The 15,021-nt window shown below is 35.6% G+C and overlaps 1 protein-coding gene across 1 annotated transcript; it reads left to right on the top strand.

The window, feature by feature from the left end:
- The first annotated feature begins 796 nt into the window (after nucleotides 1–796).
- On the top strand, nucleotides 797–10,311 carry Iqcm (IQ motif containing M). The gene is made up of 3 exons (XM_063260521.1): nucleotides 797–833; nucleotides 8,041–8,120; nucleotides 10,027–10,311. The coding sequence occupies exons 1-3, from the start codon at nucleotides 797–799 to the stop codon at nucleotides 10,309–10,311; spliced, it is 402 nt and encodes a 133-aa protein (XP_063116591.1).
- Nucleotides 10,312–15,021: the final 4,710 nt, after the last annotated feature.

The following is a 15,021-nucleotide window of genomic DNA, read 5'->3' as shown; positions in this document are numbered from 1 at the left end:
GTTGGGTGTGTGCTGTGTATTAATTAGTAGTAACTGTAAAGTAGTGAGAAATCAGATAAGATTGCTTGGGTCTTAGGCTCAAATGTCTGGATGTGAGTTCTGGCCATACCACTAATAGCAATTTATGTTGATAATTTAATTTTACTTCTCTGAGTGCGATAAATGGGACAGTAGTTCCTATCAGGCTGCTTTATTTTTCATTACTGTAACAACACGCAGAGTAGACTAGTTATAAAAAGAGAAGAGATTTATTTAGCACATAGATTTGGAGGTTTAAGGGCACAGTGTTGGATTTTTCCCAGCTCTGGTGAGGGCTCTTCTGGCTGTGTCATGTAACGGCAAGAGTACATGTGAAAACAAGAAATTGCTTCTTAGAATAAGGAAGCCAGAGAGTCTGGAGTGCCACAGCAGCATCTGATGACGTGTCTCAATTGATCTAGTGACCTAACGCTAAGCGCGTTTCTGAAATGTCTCATACCACCATCACCATCCAGAGGACCAAGCTGCTAACACATGAACCTTGAGGCACACATTTAAGCCTTTGAAATTATAGGATGAACTATTTGGAGGTAGCAGGGTAGTGTGTATACAAGCACTCCATAAATTACAAAGCTTACCCAATAAAGCATTCAAGGTTTTAGAGCAAAAGAATAATGTGTAGAAGCATTAATTGTTCATCTGTTTATGAGTGAGGAGAGAAATGGCTAAATATTCATCAGCACTGAATAGCTTCACGTGACTGTGTTTAAGGACTTGAAACTCATTGTTTCAGATAAGATCATCCTAATCACCCATCATGGATACAGCAGAGGCTCTGCCTGAGAAACCAAAATGTGAGTATCCATTCTTGCCTGATTATTTGATGTACAATGTGCGACACCTCAACTCTTTTAGAATCTTTTCTGTGAGTTAATATCCCTCTTAAGACTACACTTAGGGTACATCTCACTCCCTTTAAGTATAATCAACTTCCGACAGGTCTGTAGCATCTGATGTATAGGAGGAGTCCAGTAATCATACAAGGTAACTCAGTTCTTGATATGCGGTTAGTGAAATAAAGGAACTGACTATTTCATTTAATTTTAATTTTAAAGTGGATAATTAAGTTATTGGAAAACTTTTAAGCATTCATGTAGTTACCTTTGTGTGTGTGTGTACATGTGTATGTATGGTAATAATACTTCACATCTATTCTCTAAGCAGATTTCATTGCTATTAACTACACCTTGTTTTCTTTTAGAGCTGATTAAGATTTCATAGCAATACAAGCAATCCTAAATTTAGACTTAGCTAGCATGGCTGAGAAACATATAGGGCTGCATATAGAGCTGAGATTATTATTTTATTTATTTACTTGATTATTTATTATTTTTTGGTACTGGGGATCGAATTCATGACCTCACACTTGCCAGACAGGTGCTTGTGCTGCTGAGCTAAACCTTCGGCCCCAGATTATTATTTTTCTGCCAGCTCTTCTTAACTCTTGTGGCCCCTCATCACCATATTGGCCTCCTAACATCTGTCCAGGGTATTGTTACACAAATAATACATTTCATTTGTGTAATATAGTACATTTCACTTGAATAATATAGTTTCCTTTGATTTGTATAACACAGATGGAAAAGGTAGAAAAGGAGGAAGATTTAAGAAAGAAGAGGAATGTTCTTTAGTTTCATTTTGCCTTCAGATCATGTCCGTAATTACTTAAATTGTATTTCAAGGTTCAGTACTATAAGTTTAGAATTCCCCTAGATTTTTCTAGCAGTCTAACTCCAGAGAAATAATGCAGAAAAATTTTGGAAGGTGGGTATACTGTAAAATTACTGTGAAGTATAAAGGAAACTTATTAATCACTTTTGTAGTCTAAAAAGTAGATGCTTTGTTAAAGATAACCAGGAATAGCAAAAGGGAGACAGGAGGCAAAGTACATTAAAAAGACATTTCCACAAAATGCCGTTCATGTGGAACTGAAGAAGAATGTGTTGTAGAAAAAATTGTCAATATGTTTCTATGGAAGTGATGGATATGCCCATAGATTTGTGTTTCATTTTGTTCTTTTCTGAGAAGAAATCAGAAACAATTCATTTTTTCACTTACATGTAAAAGAAGAATTGAACATAAACATTTATTTCAAATTTTTGTTAACATTTTCTGTTCATCTTCCACCTTGCAAAACCATTTACCCAAAGATGATTCACCATGACTCCAGCTCGCCCCATTTCCAGCTGCTGTGCACAGCTTCTCCTAACTCCTTGATGTTCTTGAGATTTTTCTGTCCACTTGAGCCTGCTTACGAAGCAGGTTCTTTTTGAACGAATATCTCCTTAGAGATTTTATGTTCAAACTGCAGGTGTTTTTTTTTTTTTACTTGTTGGGTGTAGGCACAAGAAAAAGGACTCCTTTTTTAAATTAAAGCTTAGAAAGAGCTCAGATAGATGAAACAGAGGAGGTCCGAGCTGCTCTGATTGAAAGGAAGCACCCTCGAGGTGTATGACATTAATGAAGCACAGCTCTAAAAACACTGCCCAAGCCTAGATTTGAATCACTGTGTTATTTCTCTTGGGATAGTTCTGATTTAAAATTTATCTCCAATAATATAAAGTTTTATCTCTTTAAAAGGAAATTAAAACATTAGCATTGGCTGTCATTGGTGGTTTATACTTTCTTCTATTAGAGTACATTTCTTACTGAATGTCATGACATTTAGTTGCAAAATATTCTGGCAGTAGACTTTTCAGCACCTAGAAGATAGGGATGACTAGTATCTTGTTGAGTTTAGCACATTTACCATCAAACAGCAACTGGCCTTCACTAGGTATGTAATAGGCGCCTGCAGAATGAGTCCCGTTTTGCCTGGGCTGAGTCACAGGGAGGATGCTGTGCTAACATTTGTGAAATCCGACACAGCTATGTGTTTGCTCTGACTTTATATTGAAGAATAGCCTGAGCCATGTGGCCACACCTTTGTTCAGGATTATATTCCTGGCAGGGTCTTGCAAACCTCTGTAGAATGTTACCTTTCAGTGGGAAGGATGGAAACCCTCTGAATGTGCCCAGTTATTTTTTAGTTATGAAAAACACATGTTTTCAGGCTCTTGGGTCTTTCTGAATGCAGGACAGACTTTCTCGATGACTGTAATCAAGAGATGACTCATTCCCTGTCATACTTTCCACAGCTACATTTTCTTTTTGTATCATCGCTTCAGAGGTTTACCAGAGCAACTGAATAGAAGCCCTAAAGCAGTGAGAGGAAGCTGCAGTTTATGAACCATCACAGCAGTAGCATTAAACTGATGATATAGAGAATGAGTTTTTCTTTAAAAAGAAAATAAATGTAAGAAATTATTTGAGACTGGTGAAAGCCCTTGAGATTAGATACATTTGCATTTTTCCCTAAGGAAATGTTAATAATTATTTTAGGTCATTTCATTATGACCATTTCAACTTCTGCATGAACTTTATTATGAAACATCTGCAGGTAATAATTTATTATTTGTTTTTGGGGAGTTAGTAACTTGAAGAATTCTAGGGATGAAAAAATGTTATTGTCTATGAACAGATCAATTAGTTTTAGATAAAACATTGTGACAAGGCAACTCATTCAAACTAAATTAGAAAATTGTCTATTTTGTGCTATTGAAGAAATGAGGATTGGCTAATGAAATTATTAAACACTGTTAGGAGATAAGTGGAGTCCAATGATAGTACTATAGTAACACCAATAGTAACAAAAATTGCTCACATTTATGGAAAGCTTATTATGTACCAGGAAGTGGGCTAAATGCTGTGTTATGTTGCAGTAATTTCTCTTCTCTGTGGCATAAATTATTGTTATTCCTAGTTCACAAATGATAAAACTAAGGATGAAGATAAAGTAAGGTTTGTGAGCTAATCTGAATTTAAACACAATCATGTGACTCAGGAATGGAGGCTCTTAAAAACCATTCTAAGGTATGGAGTTATATTTACAAAGCCATAAGTAAAGATATCTTAACAGAGAAGGGCAGATATTGGCAACTTCCTCTAATTTGTTGTGGGCGCTTGAATGTAAAAAGTTGTGTGCTGATACAAGTATGCATACACCATTGTGAACAGAGAAATACAAGCCTCTGATCTTACCAAGTGGATGGATTCTTAGTGCGCAGGTTGTTTATTTCTAATAATTTTAGGTTTATTTATTGAAAATATACCTATTTTTGGATATAATACTAAATATACTATAATACTAAAGAGGAAAAATAACATTGTCTTTTATAAGCCATTAAGATAAGAACTATCATGTACCACCTTGGGAGTTTAAATCTTTTCTTTAAGGCTAACTATATTTATAGAAGAAAGCAGAGCAGCTGCCTTGGCATGTCATTTGATGAGAAGGGTGAAGGGCTGTCCACTGGCCTTCAGTGGAGCTGCCGTCAACATCCTTGGAACACTGCTGATCCTGGTTGTCTTTGCCTCTTCATGAGCAATGCCAAGTCTTGTTCTATCCACAGCTCTCATGGTCTGGCTATGTGAACGCACCATAGCAGGACTTCATTGTATCTGCATCTGCTTGCTGGCACCACAAAGGCCATTGGGTTTGCCAGGGTACATATGCACTTCTGTATAAGTCCCCAGGGGACAGGTGAGCAGACATGCCATTCAACACAAAAGACCAACGAGGAAGAAAACTGTATCTTTAAAACTCAGCCCCTCTGACAAAAGCTTGCTTTTGGTTACTGAGGGGAAAATCTGAACAGCGTCATCAACACATTAAATGACAACGGTGTTCGGGAATGCTGTTTAAAATGAGTGTCAGTGAATGTATTTCTCCAGGGTGACCAGTCAAGTGTCAGGAATCTCCTAGGGAGTGCGTGGCCTCAGGACTAGCAGCAGATGTGTAGAAAAGGCAGCAAGAGACCAGAGACTCGAGACCAGAGCCTGTGAAGATCCACAGCTGAGGTGTGATGCTCTGCACTCAGGTGCACCGTGTCTCACCTTCACCTGTGCAAGAAGACGGGGTCATCTCTGTGGCCTTGGCTGAAACATGTGCTTCAATTTTATCACAATCAGTACGTTAATATTTCATTATATTGCCTCTCACATGCATGGTGCATGACAATGCTGTTATTATAAGCAATGGCATTTAAATAATTTAAAGGAAGATTTGATTCATCAGAAGAGAGAAATGAATAGAGAATAGAATTGTCATGAAAGGAGGAAAAGGAAGACAAGTTGTGGAGTCATACCTGGGAATATCTCACTGCCTTCTCTCCAGGAAGAAAGTGCTCCGGCTACAGACCTCCTCAAAGCAGAATTAGACTTTGGTTAAAACCTGATGAAACTGACAATTCACATTTCTTTTTTTTTAATTAAAAAAAAACACTAAGATAAAAGAGGGCATAACAACACAGGACAGAACAGAATAATTTAAGCAACATAGTGTTTCACCACAAGACAACCTGACATAAGAGTAGTTACCATATTGTCTCTTTCCTTGAAATATTTGAGTATACCTTCATATACTATAATATCAAACATAACAAGACAGTGTAAAACCATTCAAGACAATGAAAGTATTACAGGGTATTCAGACTGTCTCTTCCACGTGAGGACTGTGTCTCTTATGGCTCTGAACTGGGAAATCCACATAGATCATTTTCTAATTTACATGTGAGATTGTGTTCCTTTTCACACAAAGATAACACATATTTTTCCAGAAATGTACATGAAATCTTGACAACTACTGTTTATTGAGTAAAAGAAAACATGCTTCCATTCGATAACCCTTGAGATATGTAGTCCTCAATGTGGATAGTTATACTGGTCATATACAAAGACAGGGAGATGAGAGTTTGCTAAGGACTTCAAACCTTGGTGAGAGCAAAAGAAGGTGTCCTTCTTTCTAGAATACTGGCAGATGGACAACTCCAGCTTGTGTTATCTTGGCAAGGGGCTTTGAACATGCTTCGACTCCTGACTCAGCCCCTTTACTTAGGGTTGGCAAGAGTCCTGTCATCTTGCTCCTTTATTGGTACAGTCATCTCACAGGCTTTTTCTTGAGGCTCATGTTGTAGCAGCAACATGTGGCCCATGAGGCTACCTGGTACAAAGCAGAGGATTATTTTGTGCAGGAATGAAGAAGGGAGTTTTACCCTAGTGACACTTTATTATGAAAGTTTATACACACAGAATCTGAAAGAATTTTGAAACAACACAAATATATATTGTTTCAAAATTCTTATATATATAATATATATTTACCACTAGCTTATATATATAATATATATAAAATATATATTTACCACCAGCTCTTACCAATACTATTTTACTATTCTCAATCATGTATCCATTCATTAGTCAACATCTGTATCAGTCAGAAATTAGTGCTTATCAGTTTTCCAAAACTGTGTAACATGTAACTATTAACTAACATTTAACTATATAACTACATATAATATTGTAATGTAAAATGTACACAAAATCAAATGCAGAAATCTTAGTTATACATCCATTGAATTATGTTAATTACATAGTTTTCTATAGTCCATATTTCTATAAAGCTGTAGAACATTTCCTTCTTCTCAGAAATTTCATTCATGTTCCTTATTAGTAATTAATCCTTGATCCCATCTAACGAAAGATTCACCGTTCTGTTTGTTTCTATCATGGATTAATTTTCCTTGCTCTGGGACTTCATATAAGTGGAACTATATAATATTTTTATGTATAGTGTTGCTTTAATTCAGTATGCTTTTGGAAATTTTCCATTGTTGTGCATGTCAGCAGTTTGGTTCTTTTGTATAGCTAAGCATTCTGTTGTTGTTGTGTAAGTGTACTGCATTCTGTTTACCCACTCTATTGTCTATACACATGTAGGCCATCTCCAATTTATGAGTACATTCTTGTACAAGATATTGTAAACATAATTCCATTTTCTGTGGTACATACCTACAAGTGATCATGGTGGGTAACTGGTCATACCTTTTTCAAACCGATTATTCCTTTATATATTTCTACTAGCAAAATCTGAGGGTTTCAGTGTCTTCACAGTCTCACCAAGATTTAATGTTATCCATCTTTTTACTTTTAGTCATTTTGGGAGATATGTGGATTCTTATAGTTTTGGTTTGCATGAAGATAGAGTTTCTAACTGCTTAAGATTTGAGTGGATGGAAAGAAAAGAGATTGTAAGAGTCCTAAGAGAGATGGAGTTTTAGAAGTGGGGAGCATACTGGAGTAAAAGATAATTTAAATAGGTGTTATATTTAAATTTTACTGAATGCAGATTAAGAGGAGGACTTCAAAATATACTTAAAAGTGTCAGAATCAGCTAAAGCTAGAATAAACATATAAAGAGGAAATCTTAGACAAGAATAAGTGAGAATGACGTTGATGATGTTCATGCTGTAAAATTCTGGGTTAAGAGAAATTAAGAAACTAAAAATTAGGCATGTGATTAACTATGTTACTTATATGTAGATGTGTATATTTTTATTTCATCACTGTTCTTATATGTAAGTGTACATATATTTTCATTTCATCACTATTCCTATTTAGTAAATGTTTTGAGGCAATTTATTTTGCAATTATAATTTTATCAACCAATTGTAAATATTCTTGAAGAAATACAGAGTCATGGTATACATGGTATTAGTCAACAGCTACAGAAAATAGAAAAACTTATTAAAAAGTTTTTGTCCAAAATATGTTGTTGTACTCTCCATAAAATAATACAGAATTTTCAACACAAAAGGATGTCTAAATTTTGTGCTTTATCCTTTGGTTTCCCTGGGACTTAATAATTCAGGAAAATGTAATCGCTGTGACAATTACAAGTAAATTTGCCCTTTAAATAGCCAAATATTATGTTAAAGAATCATAATATTAACTTCTTTTACATCCACTTATGTCTACTTATAAGATAAACTTCTTTTAGCACCCTTTGAGATTCAAGGACCCTAAATTTGGGATGTTCCCCAAATTTTAATTTCATAATTTTGATTAAGAAAGTATACATAACTACATTTAAAATTATAAGTTGTTTACGTGTTTCTATTTTAGGTCCTTCTTTAGAGACGAGGCAAGATTTCCTTCAAGAAGCGACAACTTTTATTGCTCAACATTATGAGAAAATAAATAAGGTTGGTGCTTTGAATTTATGTAACACTATTTTTCATAAAAATAATAACTATTTTTAAATCTACTGTAATGGTTATTTCAAAGTTTTGCATGAATCCTAGTAGAGATAGCTTCTAAATAAAGGAGAAAATGAAGTAGTAGCTGCAAAAATTGATTTTAGATAGTATTTAAAAATATTTATTTCTGCAAATTAATTTGACATATGTAGTTTGAATCAATTATAATGTTTTCTTTTGATAAATTATAGCACAATTATTTAAATTTGTTTCAAATAAATGTCCCTTTAAATTCTATAGGATAAACTAAAATGAAAAATCTGCTGTAAGATGCATATCTTTAGTACCCTTAGCGTGACTTTACTGGTGTTCTCCTCCACATTGTTTTGCATTAGAACTGTCTGCCAGGCTGATGGCTACTCAAGGGCACAGACTTTTCTTTTCTTTCTTTCTTTTTTTTTTTTTTTTATTAATGTTGCTTCTCTAGTAGCAAACAATGTGTGTTATGCCATAGATACCCTCTGGATTGCTCTTTGGAAAATGAGCAAAAAGGGTGAAAGGGGGTGGGATGGCATAGAGAAGCATCCACAGAATAGGCAGATAGCTTGGGAGAGGGGCACTTTGCGTGACAAATGGGGACGCAGGTGAGGGAAGGAGACTGACTCACAAACATGAGGATTATATTCTACTTTTGACTTATTTTCCTTTTCAATACTTAAAAAGTTAGACAGAATTTTAAGTAGTGATTTTAAAAGTTGTATTGCTTTTTTTTTTGTGGGAAAGGGATTATCATTTTTACATGTGCTTCTTTTGAATGATCGTCTCAGCGATGGCAAGCCTTTTAGAGCGTTCAGTGCTAATGAACAGCCATCTGTAGCACTTGGGCCGTGGGTTTGCCACCATGCCCGGCCACAGATGTTTTTAGCCTTGTAATCAACACTGTTACATTACTTGACTAATTGTTTTCTCTAACAAATTTAAAATTAACTTCAATTATATTGATTGCACGAATAGGTACATGAAATAAATGATCCTGAGGATTCTTTAAGAATTCCGTCTAGTATCAGCAGCTTTAAGAATTCTACGTAGTATTAGTAGCCTATTATTCTATCTTAAATTGCCTGGATAAACATGATTTCAGTGTACTAAAGCCCTATTAACATTTTGAGTTGACAATAATTTGTATTGGAAAGGAATTGAATTTTTCAAGACATTTTTATTTGGGGTGAAGGGGAGGAATAATAGCTCTCTCTAGAGCAATCATAATGGTTTGGGTAGTTACCTGTCAAATATAGGAAGCTCCATTTGTTTTCTTCCATTTATGTTCATCAAGATTAGGAAGAAATTAAATAATAAAGTCAATTTGCAATATATACCTCATTATCAATATATACCTCATTATCAATATGGTTTTCCTGAGAGTTTTCCTCTGTGGATGCTTGGTCATTTCTAGTGTACAAGAGAGGGAGATTTGGGAATATTAGCATTCATAGACATTTAGGAGTTCTTCAGAGAAGAGTGAATATAATTAAATTCCTACACGTCTGTTTGAAAATACCTATTTTTAAAATGGACTTTGAGTCTGTATTTTAAAATATCACATGTGAAGACAAAGTAACTATTTAAAAACGTACATTTATTTTGAAGTGGAATATAACTTTAATGTTTGTGAAGAGCTTTTGGAAAGCTAGGTAGAGTAACAGCTGACTTAGCTGATTCCTGTCATGTTGCTCTCTAGTAAACTAATTATACAGTAAGAAATGTTGTAAATATATTTACTAAAGATACATTATAAATTTAACAATTGAAATTCATTATGAACGTTTCCATTTTATAATTTTATTTATTGATAAAGGTGATACATAATTGAGTAACAAAATTAATTTGAAACTTTTTTTGGTTTTGTTCTTAGAATAAAGTTCAAGGTCCTTCTATAAATGTTTTTAGGAATAAACACCAAAAACCAAAATCCAGCAAATATATGCCTTTGGAGATTAAGAAAAAGGAAACACTTGATGTTGATGTGTTCCAAGAACATCGGGCAGCACTTCAACATATTTGTCCTCCTAAGGAGCGCTCCAAAAGTCGGCATTCGGAGGAGTCTTTACAAGGACAAACTTCTTTCAAGGAGGCACATTGTTATAGGCTAAAAGAAAAGTGCTGGCCTATGGATCTTATCGCAAGAGGTGAGATTTGAGTGCAACCAAGAAACTCAGCAAACCAACAGGCAAAGCTGTAATGGAATTTTTTTTTGTTGCGACAATACCATAAAATTTATATTTTATCAGTGAAAAGTCTTGGTACAGTGAATAGCTGAATGTTGGGGAATGCTAGACATTGAGACGAGGTCATCCGAATGGTAAAGCGACATGTAGGAACAAATCTGGCTGCGTGTTTTCAATGAGTGATGTTCTTTCCAGTATAAATCCTGAGATTGTTTATTGCACCATTGCTACAGCAGTCCTGGGTTTAGACCTGAATTCTGCTGGGTGAGGGAGTTAGGGAAGGAAACCTATTTATAAGTATGTTCCCTCAGAACTCTGAACAGAATTTGGGAGCTGCAGAGTCTTCCCTTAAGGCAAAGTATAGTAAAGATGTATTCTTTATCAGAAACATAGTAATGTAGAAACTGGGGTCTATTTAAGCAAAGTGCTGTTGCTTTCCTGACAGTACTGGTTTAAATAAATGACTCCTTATAACAAACTTTTAGTTACAGCTTTCAAAGTCTCATCTTAATTTTTTTCCTCATGACTTTCTAAAGCTATTTATGTATTCATTTGTTTGTATATTTTTTCATTCAACAAAGAGCACCTGATCTGTGCCAGACTATGTTAGGAATTGGGGAATCAAAGATTAAAAGGCACAGAAAGTAATGCTGGGGATAAACACAAGATCATCTCTTTTTCTACCATGTGATAATTGCTGTAATAGAGGAAAATGGAAAAGCATTATGGAAGCACTGATGAGTAAAAAGCAAGGATGGGGTGAATATTTATGGGAGGAGATCTCACTAACAGTAGGTTTTAAGGAGGGGTTTGTTTAGTGGCAGCATGGGATTAAGAGAGACCATATGAAGCGATGGGAGCAAAATGAATTAAAGGTCTGAAAGGGGACAGATCCATGCTATATTTTGGGAAAAGGTCAGTGTGGTAGAATTGAAGCTGGGAAGATGTGCGGGGCCAGGTTCAGAGGGAACATAAACAGGCCCTGGACTGGAATCTGTATAAAAAGCTGATGTTGATTTTGGGGACAGTGGCAAGAATGATCAGGTATTTCTATTAGAAAAACAAAACTGACTGTAGAGATGGTTTCAATGATGACAAAGATGTAAACAAGGGGGCCATCTGAGAAGAGACGGTTGAGGATGGCAGAGGCCTATGTTAGGGCAGCAGTGAAGCGTGAAGCCTAGTGCACAGAGTGGATCGGCACTGTCCCAGGTGGAGTCTTCAGAAGACCAGTGTGAAGCACTGCCCTTTAGCAAAATGTTTCCTGGTCAGATAAATTTGAAAAATATGCACATTATATTTCCTTCTCAGAGATTCCTATTGATAAGTAATATATTGAAAGCTCTGAGATACATCAGAAATTTGTTTACTGAATGCACATTTTTTTTCATAGTATGCCAAGAAGTGCTTTTGAGATTAGGGATTTAAAAAAGATATATATTGAGTATTAGAAGATTAGTTTAGGGTGAATTAACAGTGTGAAGAATCAACCGAGTATGTGGTGAAAATGAAGATCTTGAGAAAGATACTGACTGGGAAACTAGGTGGACTTCATGGAATTGAGGCAGGAATTCAAGGTGAGGTAACATAAAATGACCTACATTTGTTGCTCACAATTTAAGAAAACTGAAGATCAAGGCACCAGAAGGTTTTATGTCTGGTGAAAGCCTAGTTCTGCTTCCAGAGGTTGACTGTCTCTCTGGAGGGATTGAAAATTATGTTCTCATGTGGTAGAAAAGATGAGAAACAAAAAGGATTAGGGCTCTCTGAAGCCTCTTTAATAAGAATTATTTTTATTCACGAGGGTGGTTCCCTAATAACCTAATTATTGCCCAAATACAATATTTTATCATGAGACAGGATCTTGCTGAGTTGCCCAGGCTGGGCTTGAACTTAGGATCCTCCTGCTTCTACCTCCCAGGGTGCTGGGAGTACAGATATTCACTGCTATGCCTGGCTCCTGCTTTTTGATACTACCAGAGTGGATGTTAGAGTCCAACACGGATTTTGGTGGCACAGAAGCATTAAAACATTCAAAACATAGTAGAGAAACAGATACTGACCAGGTAGGGAGAAAGATGGGAGAAGTTAACAAATTTCTTTTAAAAACTGCTAAGCAGGAATGCAAATGGAGATAACCATTAGGAAGCTGGAAAAGAAGATCTGGCTCTTTAGAAGAAGGAAGGTTAGGATTCAAGATAGATATGGGAAGTCACTGACATACCGAAATTGTGTGGCTCATGCATTTGTTCAAACAGCATCTATTGATTTACCATGTGACATCTGAGGGACTGAAGAAGGTACGCTGCTTGAAGTAAGTAGTTTGTATGCTGTGGGATGAAGGAGGAGATGACTAGAATATAGTGAGATTGCTAATAGGAGCAAGCTGCTTTGAAATAAGAAGGAAGATACTTTGTTTAGACTGGGGATTCAGGGATAGGTTCCCAGGACATTTAAAGTCTTTGGTAAAATTTGAAGAACAAATAAATGTTAATTTATTTTCTCCAGTCAGAAGGAGTGTTTTCTAGCTGATGGTAGACCTGTGGTTATAGTGTGTTTGAGGGAACTATAATGTTATTTCTTGGCTGGAACAAAGGACTACAAAGTGAGACTAGATACTAAAGAACATTGAATTTTAGTATAAAAGTATAGGAAACATTCCAATGTTTTCAGGAAAAGTTGCTATGATCACGTTTATTTTAGAATGTTTACTAGGAGCAGAGGTAGAATATAAATGAATTTTTGTGATCAATAAGGAGACATCATTGGCTCACATGAGAAAGGATGACTTAACCTGATGCAGGAGCAGTTTAGATAGAATTTAGGAGGGTGGTCGTAGGCATATAGAGGTAGAGTGAGGAAGACTTAGCAATAAGACATGTAGAAAAGAGGGAAAGCTATGGCACTGGTTAGTGGTTTCCATTAGGTGGCCACATGGCGCCATTTGCTTTTGTAAAATATGAAGCAATTTGGAACATTGGAGATGTAAAGATGGCAAAACTTGTGCAAAGATGAGAAAACTGACACCAAAAATAAGGTAAAATATACCCTGTGTGACTGTCGAGATTTGTGGCTGTAAGTGAAGAAGGTAGGAAACAGTATTATTAAAAATGTTGGTGATAGTCATAAAAATAACTGAACTGAGAAAAATACTAATTACTAACAAGAATTTAAAAAACAGAGACAAACTGAGTATTTAAATCTTTAGTTTTGAACAGATATCCACTAAGACTTAACATTGCACCAGAAAGAATAGTAAAGATATATAGGTTTTTAGAATTTAGTCCATTGTCTTAGACCATTGAGAGGTTAAGAAAAGTGGTAAGGACAAAGGACATGTTAGAACCATGTATAAACAAGACTTTCAATGTGGTTGTTAGAATATAGAATTAATTGAAAATAAATTACATTTTGAAAATGTCACAAGTTTTAAAAAATTCCACTGCTGGTGAAACCATGAGACTTAATTTAACTGAGTATTCAAAACATAAAATAACCTGTAGGAATTAAAACTGTGCAAACTGCTCCTTCCAGGGAGAATAATAGCAAGATGTAATTGAGGAGCAAGGAAAAAATAGGAGCCAGTAAAATCTTCCTAGAGACTCGATCCAGGAGACATTTCACAGCAACAGCACTGCCAACAGCAGCTACTTGGAAGAGAAAGCCTATCAGGAAAGAATCATCATGTATTTAGACAGCTTCCGGCGGGAATCTCGAAGGGCTTATTTGAATTAGTTTATTTGAACTAGTGACTGCTGTATGCCTCCTTTTCACTAGTGGGGTTTTGTTAAGGATTTCCTATTGTCTACTCTATTACCACATATCATGTGCTTTTGGAAGAAGCTGGAGGTAACTTTTGTATTTGGTTCACATGTCCTGGATTATAAGGAACCACATGTGGACCTGATGGAGAAGATTAGAAATCAGTCAGGCATCTTTGGATTTAGATACATGCAGTTCCTGAGACAATTTTGGGTCTTTTTCTGGGTAGACAGGAAGTGTATGCCATTTCCAGGAACAATAGAGAATGGAAATTTAATATTCAAAGGGGCAGACTATAACAAAGACTGCACATTAGGCTTGTATGTTTCTTCTTTGGGATATTTCTCATATTCTTGCAGGTTGGTGGGGCTATGAGATAGACTTGGTTGTCTGAATTATAGCCAGTGATATAGACTCAAAACTATTTTATATTCTCTAGAATATTTAAGTGTAAGGACTCGTTTTCTGTATTCTTCAAATAATTGTACTTATTATTCCTAAGACAGTGGTACTAGTACTTTTAATACTGGTTGGTCCCAAAATCTTTTTTTCTGGACATTCAGTAAATACACAAAGCTCAGTGCATAACATATAATGATGAGAAGAACTGGAAATAAATTTTTTTCATGGAATTTGAATTATGTTCTCATGAAATTTGTAATCCAGCTGGAAAACAGATATCAATTAAATTCTCCTAAGTAAATAGAGTGCTAATACATAATAGGTGAATGGGACCTGTGATGAAGGTCAGGGTGGGTATTCTGGAGTAAATGATACTTGAGATATAATGTCACAGAAGAAGAGAAATCACTCAGACTAAAAGAGGAAAGTTCTAGGCAATAGGGCGACTATTGTGGTGACCCAAGTTGGAGGTATGAGAAATGCCTTCAAAGAGAAAGAAATGAGTTCAAGGCCTCTGT

Source organism: Cavia porcellus, unplaced genomic scaffold, assembly GCF_034190915.1.
Source record: "Cavia porcellus strain 051 isolate PalLab524CR breed Dunkin Hartley unplaced genomic scaffold, mCavPor4.1 scaffold_14, whole genome shotgun sequence".
In the NCBI taxonomy this organism is placed as follows: Eukaryota; Metazoa; Chordata; class Mammalia; order Rodentia; family Caviidae; genus Cavia; species Cavia porcellus.
The sequence above is the reverse complement of the archived record's forward strand: the minus strand, read 5'-3'. Positions and strand labels throughout refer to the sequence as shown.